The 24,543-nt window shown below is 32.9% G+C and overlaps 3 protein-coding genes across 9 annotated transcripts in view; 2 read left to right on the top strand and 1 right to left on the bottom strand.

The window, feature by feature from the left end:
- The first annotated feature begins 1,927 nt into the window (after nt 1-1,927).
- On the top strand, nt 1,928-3,119 carry LOC106790478. Its single transcript, XM_014755405.1, has 3 exons — nt 1,928-2,196; nt 2,334-2,587; nt 2,704-3,119. The coding sequence occupies exons 1-3, from the start codon at nt 1,928-1,930 to the stop codon at nt 3,117-3,119; spliced, it is 939 nt and encodes a 312-aa protein (XP_014610891.1).
- Nucleotides 3,120-3,593: 474 nt separating this feature from the next.
- Nucleotides 3,594-11,883, bottom strand: LOC106790477. The gene is made up of 19 exons (XM_014755404.1): nt 11,817-11,883; nt 11,195-11,280; nt 10,702-10,963; nt 10,415-10,544; nt 10,167-10,318; nt 9,774-10,049; nt 9,243-9,542; nt 9,073-9,168; nt 8,142-8,964; nt 7,317-7,879; nt 6,803-6,981; nt 6,539-6,687; nt 5,730-5,876; nt 5,545-5,634; nt 5,051-5,441; nt 4,773-4,945; nt 4,531-4,677; nt 4,269-4,427; nt 3,594-3,606 (listed from the first exon to the last, which is right to left on the bottom strand). The coding sequence occupies exons 1-19, from the start codon at nt 11,881-11,883 to the stop codon at nt 3,594-3,596; spliced, it is 4,203 nt and encodes a 1,400-aa protein (XP_014610890.1).
- A 3,580-nt stretch (nt 11,884-15,463) lies between these two features.
- The window catches only part of LOC106790479, an 89,909-nt gene continuing 80,829 nt past the window's right edge, over nt 15,464-24,543 (top strand). For 2 of the 7 annotated variants that reach the window (XM_014755411.1, XM_014755406.1), the window contains exons 1-5: nt 15,906-16,097; nt 16,408-16,482; nt 16,585-16,967; nt 17,040-17,165; nt 17,274-17,389. In XM_014755411.1, coding sequence (XP_014610897.1) covers nt 16,467-16,482; nt 16,585-16,967; nt 17,040-17,165; nt 17,274-17,389 — 641 coding nt within the window. In that variant the 5' untranslated portion in view covers nt 15,906-16,097; nt 16,408-16,466. Of the gene's footprint in view, nt 15,556-15,870; nt 16,098-16,407; nt 16,483-16,584; nt 16,968-17,039; nt 17,166-17,273; nt 17,390-24,543 lie in introns of those variants that run through there. The other 5 variants (XM_014755408.1, XM_014755409.1, XM_014755410.1 and 2 more) reach the window with 5 other exon arrangements.

The following is a 24,543-nucleotide window of genomic DNA, read 5'->3' as shown; positions in this document are numbered from 1 at the left end:
ACAAAGTAGAATAAAGATAAAAGTGCTCTAGTAAAAAAGTAAGATCATAAGATGTATTACAAAGTTTCTGCTTTTATTTGATATTATTTAATTTTTTAAATGCAAAGTGTTAATAATAGGTTCATCGATTAGATCAAATATCTGTTGAGGCATTTGAGTAAATGTAAAAAAAAGCTTCACAGCAGAGTTTAGGGCATGAAGAAAGAAGAGGCATTATGCCGAAGAGGCTAAGACCGAAGAGGCCCCCACAAATTTGTGGTATCAAGTGGGCAACTACATAGACTATTGAGTTATTTTTAATAAAGGTTCAACAGCAAGTTCGAACTCTTCGAAAATAGCTCTCTAGTCATATTTTATATTTTATTATATTACTTTTTTGCTCGTCATTTAATTGTAGTTTTAATCGGAGATAATGGATCATTTCATCTCCTTGAGACACCAAATTCGTGTCTTAATCGTCAAAATGATGCATATGTTTTAGTTAGATTAAAAATATTAATATTTTCGTAATATTAAATTTGGAAGCTTTAATAACGTTCGGTAAATATTACAGTTATTTCTCTTTTCTTGTTTCGTCTTTAAAATTTTTCTTTGTGATCGTATTTTTTTAAATTTGCAATTTTTCTTTCCTATATATTTCAGCTTACAAGTATTTCATTATAATTAATAGATATATTTTTTGTAGTAACTTAATATTTGTACTTTACCTATTTCTTTATTTTTATATATTTTATGTAAACGTAAAATCACGCGTTTAAATTTAATTTCATTGCAACGTGAAATAGAGATTTGATCAAAATAAATATAGAATTCAATTGAAAAGTGCATCTACAAATTGGACGATTTATATATCAGGTTATTCTATCACTCTTGATTGTATGATTAATATAGTTTTCTTCTTGTTACAGGTGATCATCGTTGGACTTATCATCTACTCGTTTTTATTTTCTTCTACTTTTTCAAATATATATATGTATAAAAAACGCATTTCTGGAGGCACACACGTATATTTAGACACTAAAAATTAGATATAAATATTTTAAATTTTCTTACAATATAACTATACTATATATAATATTAAAGAATATTGTATTTTTTCTTATTATTATGCCATCATCGCGTTAAGTACCCACTATCGTCCACTGGTGGTCTCGATAGTGACTAAAATGAAACTGGGTAGATAAAAAAGGGATCTTGTGAGTTTCTATGTACTTCTGTATTTTTTTGAAGAACAACAGTGACAACACGATCAAGTACTGGTATAAACTTGCTGTTTTCTTATCAAGTGGAGGTAAGTCGACGATGATCATCATTTATATTATCTACATTTACTCTTAATAACGAATTCCCACTGTACGTACAATACCATCTGCGGTCAGAATTATTTAGAATATTTTTTGAAGGATTAATTAACAATATTATTTTCTTAATTACGCACACACACATACATTATTGATTCTTTATTGATCATTATTTTTCGCACGTTTTCGATATTTTTCTCACTGAGCGCGCTGCATGTAACATCGATACAAGTTATATAAAAAATTACATATAATGTTTTTCTTTTTATATTGAATTGTTATATGTGTTTTTATTAATAACGCGTCTTGTTGAATCCTTAGTAAAATAAATGTTTTTTTTCGCGTAGTTTTTCTTTCATTAGATATTTATTTTATTGCTTTTTAAAAACAGCGTTCTTTTAAATTTTAATTAAAATACATCTCTCGATTTCGCTTGTTTTCGATATTTGTTTTTCAGAGTGTGCTGTAGTATCGATACGAATTTTTTCATTCGTTATAACTTTTTTCTTTTCTAATACTATATTTTGTTATTATATTGGTTATGATTTACGGTCTACACTTTATACAAATTATAAACAATGGAATGAATATGTTGTGATCGATTCGATAATTTTTCTTACAACAAAATGGCTCCCGTATCGTTAAAAGGCACAAGAAAGACCTATAGTTTTGAGGAGCGAAAAATTTTAATAAGTCTTATTAACAAATACGAAGATATCGAGGATAGAAAATCGGATCCAATATCGATGAGTAAAAGAAAATCGGCTTGGTCGTCATTAGTCGAGGAATATAATTCGATAGTTGGTCCACAAAGTGCGCGTTCGGCTGTACAATTAAGACGCTGTTGGGAAAATATGAAAGCTTGTAAAAGAAATCGCGAGGAGAAAAAAACGCGGTAATTAAAATATATTCTAAACGCTTATAAAATTAATTAATTATAAAATAACACAACAAGAATGTAGATAAATTTTTGTTATCCGAATAATCTCTCATCTAACCTAAAATTAAATTTTTTAATTAAAACATCCGTAGAAACAATTCGAAAAGTTTTTGCCAATTATCAAAGGATTATACCCAATCGTCGATTTCCTCTTGGGAAAACGGAAGTATCTTCGAAAAACATAAACCGGAATTAACACCGACTAACGGAAATGGCTGTTTACCACCCAATGTAGTCTTTGAACCAAAAGATTCCGAACCTTTTACTTTGCAAAGTGTAAATGCGACTAAACCTACGAATATGTGCTTGAAAAAGGAACCTGACAATAGTGGCAACGATTCTAACGGTATAAATCAAATATTTATTTTTATTCATATATATTCTCGTTATTTTTATTTGAAATTTCCAATTATTATATATTCGTAGCAGATAATACATTGAAACATATTTCTGATATTCAAGATACAATTGTTAATAAACAAACGGTTAGCATGATTCAATCGCAAGGAATAATCTCGAATGACAATCGTCAGGAATTAAATGATCTATCGATCATGGATCATAGATCAACTGACGAAGAAGAATCGACTGAACCTAATCAGTTAGCTTATAAATCTGATAGAACTGAAAACTTTGTTTTATCTTCTCCTTCACGAGTAAACGATTCGCATGTTAATCGTAAAACGAAAATACCATTGCAAAAAGAAGACGAATTGCAACTTCTTGCATTATCAGAAGCTCAGATTAAGGTTGACGTAGCAGCTATGTTAAAAGAGGAAGCTAGAATCAAACTGGAGGAGGCTCATTATCGAAAAGAAGAAGCTAGGCTCAGAGTGCTTTTTTATACTTACAAGCTTGAGAGGATAAAGGAAGATTGAGAAAATATTAGAAACTTCTTTTCGAGATCTTTCTTATTTCTACATTTCGTTCTTTCGTTTCTTATTTTTCCTTTTTTTTATTAAATGATATAGTTGTCGGTTGATTATATTCTATGTAATATTTATCTGTTTAATAGTCATAAATGCGATTGCATTAATAATTATTAATATATGTATTTATAGCAAGTATCACATTGCATGTGTTCATGTTTGTTTAATGAAAAAGTTAGAATTTCTGTTTTTTGTATAATCTCGTTAAAGTATTTATAGGTTTTGGGTTCAATTTTCTTTTTTTTTTTTTAAATGATATTATAATGTAATATTATTATTATGGTAGAAATTAAAAAAAAATGGGATTTAGGTTAAAAATTATTTAGAGTTCACTTCAACGTTGTTTTATAGACTATATTAATTGATTGATATATATATAAAATCGTATTTAATATTAATTTATTATAACAATTATCAATGCGATTATGGTATAAATCTAATAAATATACGTTTATGTTTTTTTAATAAACAAATCATTCTTTTTTTTTTATATTGTAGAATTTAGCGGACAATCGTAAGATTATTCATAGGTTTTGGAATCAAAACGTATAATGTAATATTATTATTATTATAGAAATGAAAAGAAAGTATTTTGAAATTGGGAAGGGGGTCGAGAACAATACATTACATACTTAAAAATACATATACAATTTATCGATTTCTATAAATTGAATTAATAAAAAATGTCTAGAGGCGTATGTGTAAAAATATTTCTTAATAATTATCGAGAAAAATTAATGAAATATATTAAGTACATTAAATAAATTTGTTTTATAGTGATTCTGTGTAATGAATATTTGGCAGTGATTAATCGGTATTAACAGTTTTGATCTTGACTAGCAGAGTAAATTTTTAGTAAGCAGTTCACAAAAAATATTTAAATTTTACATTTTATTACGTATCATTTATTCGTACGTAAATTGTGTTTGATCATCGTTTAAATACATTTTGTTTGTTAACGTTTTCAAAAAATTATTCATATTCTTAAAAACGTGTAAATGACGCGAATGTCTTTTTCTCTTGAGAATTGATGAAATCTTTTTTTTCTTTCTTTCTTTTTACATAAGATGAAAATTATCATTTAAAGCTTGTTTCGACATAGTCTGTGAACAACGATTCACTTCGAATAGGGAAGGATCGGTATAAATTGGCTCGCTGGGATCAAATCCTGATCTTCTAGGTGTTGACAAACCAACGGCACCTTCGAGAGCCGTCGAAGATGAACTCATACGTTGTCCAATGATATTGCTCATCGATCTTGATATAGATCTATAAATTACAACGATTGAAACAAACTAAATTAATTTCTTTTTTTAAATTTAACGTAATATTCAACAAGAAATTTATTTGAATGTCCTACGTGGATTGAAATGGTTTTTGTAATCCACTTCTCATAAACGAAAAGTTGTTAACTCGACTACTGTAAGTTGCATCATCAGAATGGTTGCTACGACTGCCGGCTTTGTCAACTTTTCGATTTTTCATGATCACAGAATATGCATGTTTCCTATCATAATTATATTGTTATGATATAATAATAATAATAATAGATAATAGGTAATTAAATAATGTAATAAAAATTATTGTGATTGGTTGATTTACCTGTAAACCAACATTGAAAGTAGCACTACAGAAGCCAATAATACTACCAGAACACCAACTGCAGTAACTAGACCATAATATTCATTTGGTGCTATACAAACTGTCTCAAGTACTGCACTCTGTTTTTCAACCATAGTTTCTTCTTCTTCTATATCCATTCTTGAATCTAATACCTAGAAATATTAAACAAATTGGTCCAATAATTATACAATATGTTAATCCAAATTTTATTATCACAATTATTGGACCCCTTACCCAGTGTATTAATATTTGCTTACCTCGATCATTTCTCTGACATGTTCTTCCTCAGATTCCTCATTTTCTTCTTCTTCCTCATCATCATTTAATCGAGTACTCATAACATAGGTCGAATTTGACGTAACAGTAACGTTATTATCATTCTCAATAATTGCAGTTTCAGCTAAATTATCTTCCATTAGGGCTGTATCATTGCTTAAATCTCTTCGTCTTCTTCCAAAAGATGGTTCACTTCTTCCACTACCACCTGAACAATATGCAGGTTGACATCCATCCCTACAGGTTCTAACTGTTGCCTCGAATACCAAGAAATTCGATTCTGGTATTTTAAATGCATTGAAACGAGCTTCTAAACTGTCACCATCTCGGAGACGATCCAATCCAGGAAAAACGTAATTATCCACTGGACAACTATTTTTTTTAGAGGGAGAGGGGGGATAATTATTAGCGAGGTCATTCAACAAAATAATATTACCTTTTTCTTCTTTCACATGATTTATTTTTGAAGACTCACCCGTATCTGTCAATAAGTTGAACACTTCTTCCCGAATATGGATCCCTAGCTATGACGTTGGTAGCGAATATGTCAGTTACGTAATTGTATCTACAATTAAAATTGATGAAAATTAGAATATATTAAGTAGCACAACGATAGTATGAAGAATCGATTATAAATGAAAATGTTTTCATTAAACTTACCCTTCTTGTGCTTCCAATCTAAAAGTAAGAGGATCACCAACTGCTATAGTAGTCGTTGGTCTACCTTGATATAGAATCAACAGACGCACGCGAGAACTCAAAGTATTTTCTGCTGGGAGATATTCAATTGGGATAGGAGAACCTGATCTGTTGAAACGTATAAAAGCTTTCCATTAGCTAAATTAAACTTCCTATTCAAATATATGAAAAGATTATTGCCGTCCCAACGATTTAATAATATCAACCCCACTCATTTATCAAATCGATTAATTCCGCAAATAATAAAAATTCGGATAAATTCGTGCTTGCGTACGTTATCATCACATTTATTATTCCGATGACCTTTCAAATATTAATATCATTTAATAATATTAATGTCGAGAATTAATTCGAGGAAATTTATTTCAAATTATAAATTTTGAACATCGATTATTTCACGAAAAAAAAATATAATTTCAAACGCGTCACAGAATTAATCGTTTTGGTCTGTGAACTATTCATATTAACGATGATTAATTAATAGTAATATATCAAGGTCCAATTAAATTGCCTTTTAAATGTTATTAGATCATAATTAAGATCTGTTCTCTTTTTTTTCATTATTCATTCTTAAGGAAAACTATTATATATCAAAGGTATTTTTAACTGAGATAATGATCTGTGAGATTCCAGGAACGTGTGTTGTACCGTGCTAACTTTCTTATGTAATATTCTATTAAAGACAATATGGTTTGCATTAATCGTTCGCATGAATTAGATAATGCATTAGCTTTTTCCGGTGCAATACACGATCTTTCGATCGATATGACCTGGCATACCCGGCACCGATGTAGCCGGACGTGACGACAGCTTCACCAGGGCCTCGAAACAGACATGTAAGATTGAAACGTTTATCTCTTCCTGTTTGAACATAATCCGAGAACTGGACCACTACGATATTCGTCATCGTATCACCGTACTAAAAAAAACAACAATTCATTTCATTTTTTTTCTTATTCATTTTCATATATCTCTGTGATGTGAACATTTAAAATTAAGTTTAAGATAAAAATATTGTGCATGATTGTTCTTACACGTTGGGTACCACATTCTGGATAACCTTGGGGTCCACTAATTCGAAGTACATTCACTGTTCCACCGTTTCCACGGAAGAAACATCGATCGTAATAGCCATACGTGTAAATTCTACCGATGAATCCTTCCGGTGTTCTTAAAGTAAATTCCATTCCGTCTTCGCTACAAACTTGACTCACTAAAAAAAAATTAATCAATTGTGTAACATCGTCTTCTTCGTACAATAATAAAATTCATATATCGACACACACACATATATGTACGAATTGGTTGATAAGTAGAAATAACTTTATTATCAGATAGAATTTAAAAACATATTATACAATAAATGAATTATATCAATTCGATTGTGTGCAAGATTCCTCATCATTGAAAGTGTTTTGTTGATTGTGATAATGTGAAATATCGAAATATCAAACGGTGATCCATTGTTCTGTATTTTTCTTCGTGTTGGTAATTATTATAATTAATTGTATATGATTATTATTAGAATTATTTATTAATAAATTTTACCGTCGAGACATTCCCCATCGGCACCTTGTCTTCCATTATTTCTTTCATAAAAATCATAATCAGATCCGGTATCATAGTAAATTGGATTTCCCATATCCATGTCTCTGGAATCACGATCGCTTAATTCACAGTTATCTCTTTCGGCTCCGTAAGGTGCAGCGTAAGGACGATAATTGAAGGATCTGCATACGAAATCTCTAGCATCTGCACATTCCCTCTCGCACTGTGCTAAGGATGAAGCTGTCGTGTATCTTCTAACGAATGGTTTTCGTACTCTTGTATGCGGTCCAACTTGTCGAAAATTATCCTGTTCGTCGCATCTTGAGATTAAGGGTGGTCGTCCTATTATTGGTCCTCCACTTGTACCAAATGGTCTAGTATTGTAAACACCACCTTCTCCAATGTAACCACCACCGATTATACCACCAGAATCGCTACCATATCCATTGTATCCACCTGGTCGTGTTGGTCCGTAATGTGGACGCTCGGCTGGATGACTTTGGGGACCTCGTACGTCATCGATGAACCCATGCGCATAAACACCATGTCCGTTTCCTGGATATCTACTTAAATATAATTTATAAAGAAAATAATATAAAAAAATAATATATGTGGGTGTGTATGTGTATATATATATATATATGTATATTTAAAACAAAATTTTTATTTTATAATAATATATAAATAATTTTGGTATATTTTTGTTTAATAATTAATATTTATTTTTGTATGTGTTTAATTATATATATTTTTATTTATTAATATAATTAATATATATGTATATACATAGTGCATATTAAAATATCTTATGATTTATCAACTGACCTATTAGGATAATCCTTATCAGGGTATCTATCACCTAGAGGATATCTTTCTCCAGTAGGTCTAGACACACTAGAAGGATATCTATCCAACGGATCTTCGGGAACAGGATAACGATCTATTGCAGTTGGATATCGTTCCCCATCCGTTGGATAACGTCCTGGAGCGACTGGATACCTGCCAGTTGGCGCAGTAGGATATCTACCTCCACCAATTGGATATCTTTCTGGAATAACTGGTTCTGGAACAGGATATCTGTCGCTTCCTATAGGTCGACGATCTCCTCCTCTAATTGGATACCGATCTGGGTATCTATCGTTAATGGGATAACGATCACTGATTGGATATCGATCACTTATTGGGTAACGATCGTTTATAGGATATCGATCACTAGTAGGATAACGATCTCCTGTTGGGTAACGATCGTTAATAGGATATCGGTCACTCGTAGGATAACGATCTCCCATTGGATAGCGATCATTTATTGGAAAACGATCAGCCGATCCTGGATATTGGTCATTTATTCCTGGTGTACCTATCGGGTATTTTGTATCTGGGTATCTTTCGGTTTGGGTTGGAAAACGATCCGGGAAACGATCTGGAAAACGATCTGGGTAACGATCAGGATATCGGTCAGGAAAACGGTCAGGATATCGGTCGGGAAAACGGTCAGGATATCGGTCCGGATAACGATCAGGATAATTATCTGGATAACGATCTGGGTAACGATCTGGGTAACGATCTGGATGACGATCTGGAAAACGATCGGGATAACGATCTGGTTTTGCAGTACCTGCATAACCTTTGTCGTAATCGTCCGGATATCCTGTGAATAAAAAGTGACTGTTAATATATCGCGCCGTGTCGAACGAAAGAAATATTAATTATATATTTTATTTGAAAGAGAAAATTATTTTCTAAGAATAATTCTTACCTGGTCTACCCAATGAAGGTCGACCAAAATTTGTATCTTGTCCTAAAGGATCTGGCCTGTATCCAGGATTATCTCGATCTCCATCCAAGTATTGATCTGTTCAAATATAGCAGGAAAAAAAAGAATATATAGATAGAGGATAGATCAATCTAACGAATGATTTAACTTACGCATAAGATTCTCATAATAATCATAATCGGCATCGTAAATGATTCTATGTCCATCGCGTTGATTGAATCTACTCAATCTACAAGTATGATAATGTTCGGAGTATACGGCACTTCTACATTGAAAACTTGTTTGTCTTAGACATTCATCGAGACACTCGCTTAGACTACGGCCAGTTATTTCCGAATGAAATTCACCGCTTAAACGGGAATTTCTATAACGTTGGAATGCTGTGTCTGGTCTTCTTCCATCAGAGAAAAGGTGTGACGTTGAACTGCTATCCGGATATTCGGAGCCACGTGCTATGGACGGATCTACGTTTCAGTAGAGTAGGCATTGGTATGATAAGTGATAAGAATCTCTTATGATACTTTCATCCAATGAAATCTGAACCCTTATTACTTTTTTACTTCATATATATACAATATATATACATATATTAAATTATATATTATATATTGTAATATATTAACGTATTATATATTTTGAATGAAATTATGAATATAAATCTAAGAAAAATCTTAAATACTTACGATTGTCCAAGCAAACCAAGTCATAAAAATGATGACTAGGACTACTACTTATTCCAATGTCATCTTTTTGTGAAACAGAATCTTCCTCGGAGATAACACATTGACGTGTTTGTTCGTCAAATTCTACGCTACGGCAAAAATACTTTTCAGCACGAAGACAAAGTGCCTGACACTCGTCTAAAGTGAGATTCGTGTAAATGTCGACTTCAAAGGGACCTCGAAGTCGTTTGTTCTCTTCTTTTACGAACACTGCTAAACCGTCGCAACGACGTTCGGCTAAAATTAATTAAAGGGAAAAACAAACAAACGAAAAATTAGAAACACACAATTGTCTTTTAAATTATTTTTATTATTTTTTTTTGTTTTTTTTTTTTTTCATTTAAATATTCGTACCGTTCAGACAAGTGTTCTCCAAGTAATCAGAATTAGGATCGTCTTCTAATAATTCGGGATGAGTCCTCCTAGTGAAACGACTCAACGAACAACTTCTTAACGCGGTATCGTATGTCGCTGACCGACACACGAAACTGAACTCGTTCAAACATCTGACGAGATAAATATTAATTAATAAAAAAAAGAAAAGAAAAAAAGAGAAATTAAACGTTCAAAAAATAAGAAATGAAAATGATTATTAACGATACCTGTCCTCGCATTCAGTTCTATTAGCAGCACTAACTTCCTTTAAATCGGTCAAAGGAAGTTTCAGTTTTTTTCTTGGATGTCTTTCGAAAACGTACCGACGATTCGGACATTCTCTTTCTATTCTGTTTGCTAAATTTTAAACGAGCTTTTTAGTATTTATTTTATAACTTTAATTAAAACAGGAAAAGAGAGAGAGAGAGAGAGAGAGAGAGAGAGAAAGAGAGAAAGAGAGAAAGAGAAATAGAAAGAGGAACGAAATGATATTTTTATGTAAATATGTACTTACATGTTAGGCAAACTTCCGTAAAATGAACACTGTTTGGAACTAACATGAGATTTCCAATGCCTTCGGGCTGTGCTTGCTCTCTTGTCAGGTAACAGGTACTCTCTTCATACTCAGCAGCTCCACTGTAGGAGGCAATTCTGCTACCAGGTTGAAAGTCGAAGCTAGTACATGCTCTTACCAAGTTATTGGTAGCTGTTCTATCTCGTAAACAGAGCTCTTGACATTTTTCTAACACTCTGAAGGGTGGTGCTGAGTCCCTGACCTGTTGAAAATAGAAACGAGTTGATAAATACATAACGCATTTACACGTACACGTATTTTACTGAGTTGCATGAAAAGTTCCTCTGACGATTCATATATAATTATTTTTAATATTAAAATATATTTTATTTTTGTTTTATAAATCGGGACGAACTTTTCCGCGTACAACCCAATAACTATTATTATTAATTTTAATAATAAATATCATTTTTCATTTAAAATATAATCGTACCACGTCATCGTCGAATCCCTGAAGTTGTTGATCGGGCAATCTTTCGTAAACAACTCTGCCGACGCCTCCGTTGCACGTAGTTTGTGCTGAAAAATAATTTGGATGGAGTCAGTAATGATTAATTATCATTCTCATTTCTTTGTTATCTTTCTTTTTGTTCTTAAAAAAATAAAGAAAAACTAAAAAAAAAAAAACAGCGGAATTTATTCAGGTTATATTTCCTCCCAAGTAAATTGTAGATCACAAATGTGAATTCCGATTTTATCTTTGACCATATTTTCGAGCCATAAGTGTTACGGACGGTAGCACAATGGACGAAACAATTTCGCAAGCATACGTGACATCATTTGATCCATATCCACGAGCTGTGCGTCCTGCCATCGGATTCGGAACGTTCGCTATTCGTTCACGCATACACATAACTATGCAATCGAATCGCCAATTCCAAATTCAAAAAGAAATACCGACGTTATATTCGACGACGCGTGTTATATCCGAGAATTCATATGGGGATTCTTTGGTTATTTGTTTTTTTCCCTCATCGTAAATTCTTCCCGATTCTATCTTTTTTTTTTTTCTTATTGATCTAAAAATATGTGTTCTTTATATTTGCAAAACTCACCGTTTATTACATTCGATATAATCCATGGGATGATTAAGATGATTCTTAACATGTTGCTCGTAATCATCTTGAATTGTTTTTTCCTATTTTTATTAGCGAATAAATTTTGATATCAAGTTGTCATTCCATCAGCGAATAAGTCCTAGAAAAATACGTAAAAATAATGATATTATTTAAAAGAGGAACACATTTCATTTCTATTTAGTTGCAACGTTTTCATCCACCTTGAAAAATTCAACAAAATTCTCTTTTTAAAATATAGAAATTATCTTAAAAAACATTACTTTTTTGTATTTGTTCGAATGGAGAAAACGTTAGGAGAATATTTCATTATCTAAAAAATATATATATATTTATTTAAATATAATTTCAAAGTTTATAAGTAAATTTGTTTTTGTGACATTAGTAAAGAAAATTAAGGAAGATAATGGGCAGCTAATAATGTAATGTAATGGCTGAAAGTTGGAAGCACGCTTCGATGCCTTTACGGGCGTATTCTGGTCCCTTTTTAAATCAGTATTGCGTAGGAATATGTGTACCATGTATTGATATACACTAGGAAAAGTATATCATCCAATTGGAGAGATGTACGAGTGTCTATGAAATGTTCAGGTTGAGTGCTTTTTAGGAATTTTTATAAAATACTCTTACGTTAGGATGTTCCTATATGAAATTTTCCGAGTAACGAAACAATTGATACTACTCTTATACAATTTATTCTAAGGTATTTTATACTTTTGTTGAAAATAAAATTGTTAAGAGGAAAAAAAATATTGATTTACGATAGAGTTTATCGATAAATTCGATATTACTATTTAGTAATTAGAAACATAATGGAAGTTATACTTTGAAATATATATATATAAGTAATGTGTATTAGTAAATTGAGAAAAGATAATTATATCATGCTACGTGAGAATATCATCCCATCCATCCATCCACCAATTTAATCCACCAACGACGGAGGCGTTGGATGATGACGGTGCTCGTTAACAACGTTATGGTTTATCGCCTTTGTGATCACATAGGTGTCCCACGTAAAAGTACGAGACTACCTCCCTCTCTCTCTCTTTCTTTCATTTTAAAGGATTAAATTAAAATAAACCTTTGCATCGAATATTCATTGTTCTTATTTGACGTAGGCATGAAAGAAAGAGTTGTTACGGTAATTACGAATATTTTTTGAAGAAAAAAAAAATAAAAATAAAACTAAGTTGCACGTTTCGTTTGCGCGTAAATTTTCAATGGCAGCAATTGCATGAATTTTTATTTCTTTTGAATATACGACTTTTTGAAAGAGTCAAAATCGAGTATAAAAGCTTCGAGTGCGTGAACATACTTCTTTACCACATGGTTACGATATATATATATATAATACATTTGAAAAAAGAAAGAAAATTTCGAGTGAAAAAAGAGAATGCAGGTGAAATTGCAATTTTTGCGAGAGCTTTTGTTGTTGAAGTGGTACAACGAAGCTTACCTCGTAAAAGGAGTTCTATTGTTACAGTGCTTTGAACTCTATCATACTACGTGAGTAGTATTGTTACGCGTATACCCGTGTCGAATCAGAAACGAATTCGATTATTATTATTATTGTGTTGGTGTGTATATATCTGTCGCTGATGTTAATGGGATATTCGCATGCAACAATGAATTATAATGGTCCGTCCTGCGATATTAATTCGCATATGGAATTAATTTCATTATCATTACGTAAGTGAAGCACTAAAAAGTTTAAAAGGATCAATTGATATGTCGATATTTGAAAATATTCAAAATAAGCTTTCGTAAATCTTTACTTTGAACGAAGTCCCTAATTAAAAGACTAGGGTAGATATTATATGAAGTATATAAAAAATGAAAAATAGAAGAATAAATAATTTTAGGAAAAAAAAAAAAAGTTAACACAATAATTCCTCTTACCTTTCCAATTAATCTCTACGAAGTAATATTATTTCTTTTATAAAAGAAAATTAATAAAAAATGGAGTGCCCTTTGGAGCCACTCCAAAAACCGAGAGATGTTCTCTTCCTTGTTGCTTTCGAACGTATGCGTGGAAGGTGTGAAAACGAAATGATAGGTCTGCTCTTTAACGTCCAACTCGATTAGCACCTGTAATCAAACTGACGGTCAAAAACAGAGCGAACGGTGGAAATAATGGAAGTCCGTTGGTACGGTAGGAGGGAATGGGGGGAGAGGAAATACACATCGTCCCGATGAATGGTCACGGAGACGAACCGTAGGGGGCAGAGCAATGATGTCGAGAGACACCGCAGAAAAGTAACGAACGAACGAATCAACGAACGAATCAACGAACGAACAGGTATGGTTATTTTCGAGATAGATAACGTTTGAAAACAGGCGCGGTGTGGGGCCCCCCACGTCCGAGTTCTGGCCTTGTGCTCAACGGAAGTATCTCCATTGTGTCCGGTTTCCGTGGGGCCATCCGGGAAAATATACTGACTCTTGTAAAGGACATGACGTACTACTACAGTATGCTGTGTCCTGTTCTCGATGATGCCGATGAACACTGACTCGACTCTCTATGACTCGTTAGGCGGAATCATGGATTAGAGATTTTCAGCCGAGGTCAACCTACCTCGACGACCGAGGACCACCACCACCACCACCACCATTACCTCCTCCTCTACCATCCTGGTCTACCATCATCATCTACGTGTTGCTTCGCTCCATCGCTTTCAACCCCTTTGATCTTTTCGGAATTGTTAGGAGAATGGGGTCTGCGCTTGTGGTCTTCGGGCAATTATGTTGCGGCTAGAACGTTTGATCTATGATATTTTGTATAATTGATTAACATCTCTATTCTAATTGTTCGCGTTTCTCTCTCTCTCTCTCTCTTTTTTATCAATTAATTATTATTCGCACGAGGGAAATCATTTGTAATGCTGAATTTATTATTCCATGACGTAGACCTTTACATTCTGTTCGACAATTTACATTTATTTCAATGTTAATCTATTCTATTTTGTCAATTTGACTTTAAATCCTGGTTTTGTCGAAGTCTTATATTATATTTGTTATATATAGCTGGCTCGAAATCATACCCATAGCTTGGCACAGAAAGAACTTATGGGACAACCTAATATATTTATGTATTATAATGAGATTTTTCTACCATTTCAAATGAGAAACGAATTTTTCCTTATTTATTTTAGATTATACGAATTTTTTTCTATCTACGGTTAGTTATGTTATTGTAAAGTATTTCAAGAATATTGAAAGCTACGGAAATTATGGATTATTCAGGTTTCTGCCAGAGCTCGGCTCGGACAATCGTATTGATTTTGACAAAAGCAGAATACGTTCTATTTCGTTGATTTATAGTTATATTCATATTCATTTTTTTTTTTTTTTTATTTTTAAGTAATATATATTTTCAAAATCATTCGATTACAATTAATAACATTAATTCGAACATTTCGAAGAACATTCTTTAAAAGAATCTGCTCGATTCCAAAGAAATATTTCCATATATCTCGGGTTTACATATGTATATGAAATGGACATTTGAATTCTTTAAAAAAGAAAAATAGAAAAATGAACGGGGAAAAAAGTTAAAAAATAAGAAATGGTCGATTTGTTACGAGGCTTCTGCGCATTTGATATGCGTGCGCATTTCGTTTATATGCAGCCATCTTGAAGGAATATTAGTGGGTGTTAGTAAGACGGTATTGAAAGGTGTATCCCGATAATAATTGAACAACAGAAAGAAAATAAAGTAAGTTGTCATTATATATTTTATTAATTGATAATGCATAATTTAATAGTAAATATCGTTGAGTAGCTTCCCTTTTCCTCACACAAAACTTATGTGGCACAGAATGTCGTCTCGTTCCTGATATTCGTCCAAGCACCGTTTTTCATTATTTTTTTAAAGTAGACAAGGAAAATAGTGAAGGTATTATTCATTTATTATTATCCAATTAGATTTGATTCATTATTTTCTTATTAAGAATCTTATTTCATCTGAATGATTATATAAGCAATTGAATTTGCGCGCCATTAGCGCATGTGCACTATCCCCACTCCATGATACGAGTTGTTAAGCGTTGAACCTCGGGACGCCTTGGATTCTGTCAGCTGATATGCATCAAGATGCAATTACAGTTTCGTAGTGAGCTTTGACGGTATATTTTGTTTGTGTACTATATATATATATATATTATCATACTCGGAAAATCTTATTGTTTATTCTGAATGTTTCTTTTATTGTGTCGGTGTATACTGTGTAGTAAAGTGTTTTTTTAATATAGTTATTAGGTAAGAGATACTTATCGATTTTTTATGTAAATAGTTTTACATTAGTTTCGCATAAACGATTATCGATTTGCCATTCAACTAGTTTAGTCCCTACTTTTATGGGTATCAGCATGAGATTATACGTTATCATGATTAAATTCATTTCATTAAAATAATTATGTTGTCAATGTATTCGAGTTGTGTAATCGTGTCTTTTAGTGTGTTTCGTTATTTTGAGGTTAAAAATGTAGAATATTCTTAGGAATGTGTTACTTTTTTCCTCATTCGCGTTTATTTTTTAATGACAGTTTTTTATATCATATTTTTATAGAGTTGGATCAATAAGGATTTTGTACAAGCTTGAACAGTTTATAAAACAAGAGAGCTAAGATGTCGTTAAGCACAGGTAAGAATTGCATTTTTATATTCTATATTTTAATAAAACCCTTTTGGAATGAATGCAATATTGTATCACCTACAATGTACACAATCATATTCATAATTTTAGATATATCCACAGCCCTTCACTTACTTGAGCATATTCAAGAGCGTGTAGAGGATTGCGATGATCCTAAATTGAGAATGTATACCACTCAAGATCTCCAGTCGATGATATCCCTATTGGAGGATCCTGTATTCCGAAGTATAGTTACAATACAAGATTCTTTGTTCGAATTAAATAGTCAGCTAGGGGATCATCCTTCCATTCTTCCTGGAGATTTTGATATTAATATCAGTGGGCATTTAGAACTTTCGGTTCCAAATACTCCTGTGCAACCCTTAGGACCAATTACGTATCAAGATTTATATCCGGATAGTAGTGAACTGGACGATCAAAGAGTCCCTATTGCTCCATTGTTACATAGCAGCAGCGAAGACACTAGCGCACAGGTAGGTTAACACTCACCCCCTTTCAGCTTAATGTACTCGTGCTATTCCTGCATGGCATGTACTTTGTTACAGGTTACAAGTCCTAGTCTGGTTTCAGAAGTTATGGGAATGCCACCTATAACGACCCCAACCTATGCCAAAGAGTTCAAAAAAGTGATAGAGGCTGCTGCGAGAGGACGTCAGATATGCACAGTGCAGGTAAGATATTCTCAACAAACAAAAAAATATATTTTATTTAAAAATATACATTATATTGAATGCTGATATTATTCAGCGTAATAACATTTTGTATTTCTATATTTTCAGTTATACAAACCGGAAGGCACTAGTTTAGGATTCAGCGTGGTTGGTCTCCGCAGTAAAGACAAGGGCGAGCTTGGTATATTTTTACAAGAAATTCAACCAAATGGTATTGCAGGGTGGTGAGTGAAAAAGCATTTAATTTTCACTCACATATTGTAGTTCGTACTTGTATAACTACCTAATCGTTTACAGACACATTTGTATTTAATAGTGATTTAGGATAGCACTTTTGTACATTTATGAGCCATTAATTTTTAATGCGCTTATACATGAACAATGTTGATATCATCTCTCTCTCTCTCTCTCTCTCTCTCTCTCTCTCTCTCTCTCTCTCTCTCTCTCTATTTCTTTCTTTATTTAAATAAAAAATTTCTTAAAAAAAAAAGGTCATTTAAGTGATATCATCTAAATATTTTTGAAAAAATAACTTATCACAGATTGGAAGTTATGCTCGTAGAGAATGCATAGAATCATATCATTAATTAGATATTCAAAAAATTTGTTTTTCATTACTATAACTATCAACGAACGACATTTACGAATTTTATCTGCATTCTCTCTTTGTCGATATTTCTTTTTATACATTTACTGGATTAAAAGAAATATAAGAATAAAACCGTCTAGGTCCTACCTTGAAATATTCATGGCGGTGGACTGTTAGACTGAAAAGATTGTTACCATAGAAAATCACGAATAAATGAGGTGCGTTATTAAATCTTAATGTAACATCGTTGAAAAAAAAGCCAATTCTCAACAGAAGATTCTTTCTCTTTCTCTCTTGGAGGCAAAAAATATGAAGAAGAAGAAGAAGAAGAGAAGCCGCCTGGGGGGTATTCCAAAAATACTATGAAACATACCCCGTTTTGTGCTATAAAGCTCGCATAATCGTTTATCTCTCTCTCTCTCCCTCTCTCTTCTCTCTTCTCTCTCTTTCTTTCTTCGATTGGTTAGTACACTCCCATTAGAACTCCCACCCTAGTTTAACATGTTACTCGTGCGTCGGATCACGCATGCCCGTTACCCTGGTCCGGAAGCTTCGTCAACGGACTTGGAAAAAAGCAGAGGAGGTAGTGGTGGAGGTTGATGAGGGGTAGAGAGAGGAAGAGAAAGAGGATAGGAATAGGAGGAGAAGAGGAGTTTCGAAAAGGTGCCTCCCGTCCTACGATGACTACTACACTATTACTATTACTACTACTACTACTATTACTATTACTACACTGTGGCGATGAGAATGATGGTGTAGGAAAAGGTGTAGAGGAGGTAGAGGTAGAGATGGAGAAAGAGGAAGAAGAGGTGGAGGAGGAGGAGGAGGGGGGAGGAGGAGGAGGGAGGAGGAGGAGTTAGCGAGGAGGATCGGTCAGTTTTCCATGGGCCTTCGTGCGATGAAGGTCGCGGCACTCCCTTCTCGTATAGCCCTTGACACGTTTCGTGAATGTCCTGTCGAACCGCGTGAACTTTTATGTCGTTCCCTTTCTTTTCTTTTTAACAATTATTTTCAACAAGCTGAAACTCTAGACTGTGCGTAAAAAATACAAGGAGAAAAAGATCGAAAATTCAAATGTTTTCCATAATATTTTCTCTCTCGTATATCGAACTTTTTTTTCTGCCAAATAATATTCTATCATTATCATCATTATCGTCATGTTGTGTTAATCGACAGTTAGTAGTATGTCAACGATCTCGTAGAATAGATCCTTCGTGATCTTTTTCTTTTCTTTTTTTTTTTTTTTCTTTTGAGAACTCTTAATAATTTATCTTGTCGTTACCTAATATAACGAAAGATGATGAATAGAAAGATTATGATGATGATGATGATGATGATGACGATGACGATGAATATGATGATGCTCACCCTTCTACCCTTTGGACGAATTAATTGTTCTTCGAGGGTTGTTATGTCTTCGTTATCCTTAAGGACACGATTTTCAATCATCTCGATCGCCTCGATCTTAGCCTCGACAGCAAACTATTACTCCTACTACTACTACTGCTATTAGATCATCAACCCTTAAACGTCGTTCATTGGACGAAAAAATCTGTCGGGTCATCTCCTAAATGTTGAGTAAGTTATCAAAAGAAACTAATTCCATTAAATATTTATATATCATTTTTAATCGTATTTATCGATACTTTTCAAACATTTCTATCTGTGTGTTTACGTTCCATTGAAACTAAAGTTAATACATACAAATACATTGCATACAATACTTATACATAGGTGCATATAATAAATATACAATATAATATATATGTATATGTATATATTATATACATTAATTTATTTAAAAAGTTCGCGTCAATATATTAATATTTGAAATATATTAATACAAATTTGTATAAAAATCTTTTTCATGCAATCTAACGTATAATTGTATGCTTTTTTATTATTGTAAGAACAATGTATATTAAAAATATCTCATTATTTTCATGCAACCACCTAATGCAATAATACACATATGTATATATATATATATATATATATATATATGTACCGTCATAGCCGGAAATCCGTCATTGCTAGTAATTCCTCAGCATTCTCATCAATGCAAAGAGTATTCCGATGAAGTCGGAAACAGAAGAATTCTTACAGTTTTTCCTAATAGGCCACATTTTTGATATAATGGTAATTCGACGATGCTGAATCGAATGGTGCATATCTTTTTGCAATTGGATGGCGCATTTATGAGAAAAAGGGTAAAAAAGGGTAAAAAGCCATATCTTAGAATCTAGGCATTTAATCGAAAAAAATTTCAGACAATAGTTGCACACAATTGAAAAATACATAAAAAAATGTTCTAAGGTGTATCTTCGTATTTGCAAAAATAAGCGAGAAATATTGGTAAAATTGATTTTAAGAGTGGGGGACAAGCCCCGCCTCTTCGTCGGTCTTTACACGCGAGCGAGCGAGCTAGTGTGCGTTATCTTGGGGTCTTTCGGTCGTGAATGCGAATGCGAGTAAGAAAAGAAATGGATATTTCTCTCTTTCTATTTTTTTCATTCTGTAGGGAGTATTTTTCGTCTTGGCCATCGATTGTTGAGTGTTCTGTATACGAGTGCGAGTGAGACAAGAAACCGATATTTCTCTCATTCTATTTTTTCCTTCGGTAGCGAGAATTTTTCGTTTTGACGATCGAGTGTCGAGTGTTCTGTATATATATATATATATATCGGCGTATAAGCGCGGCGTTTTTAAATCGAATCTTGATGCTTATGGCACGCCGTTTTTTTATTTATTGTCAAAAATAGTGAACCTTGAATAAAAGAAAAACAATAATTCATTTTTTAACAGAAACTATTAATATTTATATAGTCGAGAGAGGGAGAGAGAGTAAAAATAATGAATTAATTTTGTGTGTCTCGACATATAATATTAATTTAAAATTATAAAATAAATTTAAGTACATTCTTTGGCCTACACGTAGAATACTATTTTAAGCTGAAAGTCTTGCGATTTAAATACCTAAAATCCCAGAAAATGCAATGCTGTAAAGTAAATATTTTTTACACATAGCTGTCATATCTTTGTAACGTTCTAGACAATATTTTTAATAGTTAGATTATTATAGTTATTGATAATTAAAAAGATGCTAATTTTAATCCACAACGCGAATTATGACAGCATAGAAAACCTACGGCAGTAAGAAACTAATATGTGCAACTAATTGCTCACTAAATGCACATTGTTAATCCATAATTGTTTGCCCTAAATATTAATTATTTCACGAGTTATTGATAATTAAAAATCAATAGGAATTTGCGCACCGGATGTTGCGAAATCCAAAACCAGTTATTTCATGAAATATCTGACCCGATCAGTTGTTTAACCCTTTTCGCTACGGCAGTGTGCTCCGTCGGAATGACACCATGGAACGGGTCACCGTGCTGCAGAAGTAGCGGCACTGAACGGAGCACTGCACCGAAAATGTGCATGTTGCGCGCTTTGGTAAACCGTTGTTCGGACTTACATTTTTCGGGTGCAGCCTCGTGGATCTTTCTACAAACCATAAAATAAAACAATTGTGATCGATGTACAGTATGCGAAAAAGAAAAAAAAAACATCGCGGGTTTTATGGTCAAGTGGTATCAAGCTGACCTCGTCTATATGGGACGCTCGTAGCGAAAGTGTTTAATTGTAATATTATATTATATAGGATACCATAGTATTAGAAAAAACTGTAAGAATTCTTCTGTTTCCGACTTCTTCGGAAGGTTCTTTGCATTGATGAGAATGCCGAGGAATTACTAGCAATGGCGGATTTTCGGCTATAACGGTAACATATATATATATATATATATATATATAATAAATAAAAAATATTTGTACATATCTGTCGACAATGTGGATATGTATTATGTATAGATAATATTTGTAGATTATTATGTGTATACACGATTCTCTATAAATGTATGAAAGATTTTTCGTATTGGCCAGTCCAATGCTCGCATGAAATTGCTTTTTTATCGACTCGTCGCTGGCCACGTCCGAGGGAAACTTACGACTCGAGTCATGACTCGCGTATGTACTAAGAGAAACTGGGTTAGATCGCAGACGGGAGCAAGCAAGCAAGCGTCATCGATCCTCGTCAGTGCGATTCGAATTTAAACACGGTTAAATTATACCCTGTTATATCCCCGTTTTTTTCTTTCCTTCGCACTTCGAAGATAGATAATAATAAAAAAAACAACAATAACAAGTAAAACAGACAAACTGACAAACAAATGTAAAGAGGTAGTAGTAGTAATAGTAATAGTAGTAGTAGTAGAAGTAGTAACTAGAGGAAGAAATATTTTTACTTGTTCTTTCATAAAACATTTGCTTTCTTTCTTTTACTTCTTCTTCTTCTTCTTCTTCTTCTTCTTCTTCTTCCTTTTTATTGTATGTGTACTTGGATCGTTTTTATTCCTTCACTCGTTTTCTTTATCCAACTGTTGTCTATCTCTTTCCGACGAAGTAAGTTGTTCACGAAACGGCACGTTGTTGACGCTTATTGGCTCTCTCTCCGCGAGGAGGGTGTACTTTGCCATCGTTGTCGGATGAAAGGGTTGTAACTATAAAACGTCGCCATCCAGTTCGCGTCGATGAAGTTGCTGCTGAATCAAGCTAACCGATATCGTGAAAGAGCTAGGTCGGATTCCTTTAAAAGCGGGTTAGTGTTTGCGTTTCCTATCATTGTCATTTCTCTCTTTCTAGCATGTACATACATACATATACATGTATGTTCTCTTCTTTCTCTCCCTCTCTCTCTCTCTCTCTCTCTCTCTCTTTCTCTCTCTCTCTCTCTCTGTGTTTCATTCTCGTGGTATTTGCTGAAACTCTCTCGAAAGAGCGAATACGAGAATAAAAGTCATCGAAACGATTACGAGCCCATCGCTTTATCCTTTTTCCTTTTTTTCTTTTTTTTTTTTTATTTCTTTTCTTTTCCTTGTCTCCCTTTTGGATGATTATTTGTCCCCGCTATTTAAATACAAACTTTTCAAAACAGTAAGAGATGTCTGCTGTGTGTGTGTGTGTTGTTTAATAGAGGGGATCATCTTCATGAGATAAAACCATGGAAAACAGTTAGAAAACTGGTCATAAATTATCGATCAATAATTTAGAGAGATAATCGTAATAATATACTTTTCTAATTATTTTCTAATTACCGAGAGGAGAACAGTTGGGATAAAGTTCGTTAACTGTTTGGCTTACTACTACTACTACCGCCCTACCCTACCCTACCCTACTTCCTCCCCTTCCTTCAATGAAAAATGGCTTCTCTTTTTTACGTCCTAACTTGAAACTCGCTCGTTCGTTGTTAAATTTAACGACGTTCCGATTTGTCGTTAAAATTTTCCCTTCTACCCCAAACCCCCCTTTCTCTCTTTTTTACTTTACTCTCTTTCTCTCTCTCTCTCACTTTGTCCCCTATCTCTATGTATATACGTGTGTTCTTATCTTTCCATTTCTTTTTATTTTTTGTGGAACAACAAAATGTTAGTCAATGAAATGCTTTCTCTTCATCGATACCGACAAATCGTTCTTTCTTTATTTCTTTCTTTCTTTCTTTCTTTCTTTCTTCCTTCCTTCCTTTCTTTCTTTCTTTCTTTCTTTCTATCGATCTATTGAAGAAAAAGCTTTTAAAAAGGTTTCCTCGGTTTTTCTCGCAAATTATTCGCCCGAGCGCGTTGGCCATTTATCAGAGTTAATTCGCTAACAATAGGGGGGAAAACGAGTTTCGATCGAAAAGTTTAAAGGATTCATTCTCTTTCTCTCTCTCTCTCTCTCTCTCTCTCTCTGTATTTTTTTTCTTCTTTCTTCTTCTTTTTTTTTTTTCCAAACACGTCATATTCAATCTTGATTAATATGCAAATTGATCGAATTCATTCTTCCACCCATCCCCTTCTTTTTTATTATTATTTTTTCCTTTTTTCTTTCCCCCTCCCCTCCCTCCCTCCCTCCAAAAGTTGATCAATAAAATTGTTTCATATTTTTTTCTTTTATGTATATATATATTTTCCTTTTTAGTATTTTATATTCACAGAAAACACTCATGAATATCAAATTTATATTTATTTTTCGATATAGTTTTTTTTTTTTTTTTTTTTTTTTTTTTTTTTTTTTTTTTTTTTTTTTTTTTTTGAAAAACTTGTAGGAAAATAATAAATTAAAAACTTTTCTATTTACCCACGTGTATATATATATGTGTTTCATAATTTTATATTGTATATATTATATACACACAGTTATAAATCATGAACGATTAATTAGTTGTATATAATACATAGTGTTAGGTATACACACCAGGTGGTGGATCATCCTTAGTTATATACTTCGTTAAAGTTTCGTGCTTTTCGTGTGGTCTTACATAATTAATAATATAGTTCTCGCCCAACGGCTACGTGTGTCTAGAAATTGATCAACCCTTAAACTCGGCTATGCTATGCGAAATTATAGTTTGACTTTCGTTCTACTCCTCCCCTCTCTCCCCTCTCTCCGTTCCACCTTAATTTCTTACCCCTTTCCTTCTCTTCCTTCTCTTCTCCTTTTACTCTTTCTCTTTATATTCCTGCAACACTCGGTAAATCGATACGACGAAGACACAACGTTTTCTCTCTCCGGTAAGAAAAAATACGAAAGATATAAAAATAATAATAAAATAAAAAGTGGCAGAAAGAAGAAGGAAGTGTTTCTTCTGTTCTTTTTTTTTTTTTTTTTTTTCTTTTTTTTTTTCTATCCTTTTCTAACCGACAAAAAATTCTCGCCAATTTTATCGGTCAGGATTTATTTATCGAG

This window comes from Polistes canadensis, unplaced genomic scaffold, assembly GCF_001313835.1.
Source record: "Polistes canadensis isolate GaletaPanama2010 unplaced genomic scaffold, ASM131383v1 scaffold_241, whole genome shotgun sequence".
NCBI lineage: Eukaryota > Metazoa > Arthropoda > Insecta > Hymenoptera > Vespidae > Polistes > Polistes canadensis.
This window is presented reverse-complemented; position numbering and strand designations above follow the sequence as displayed.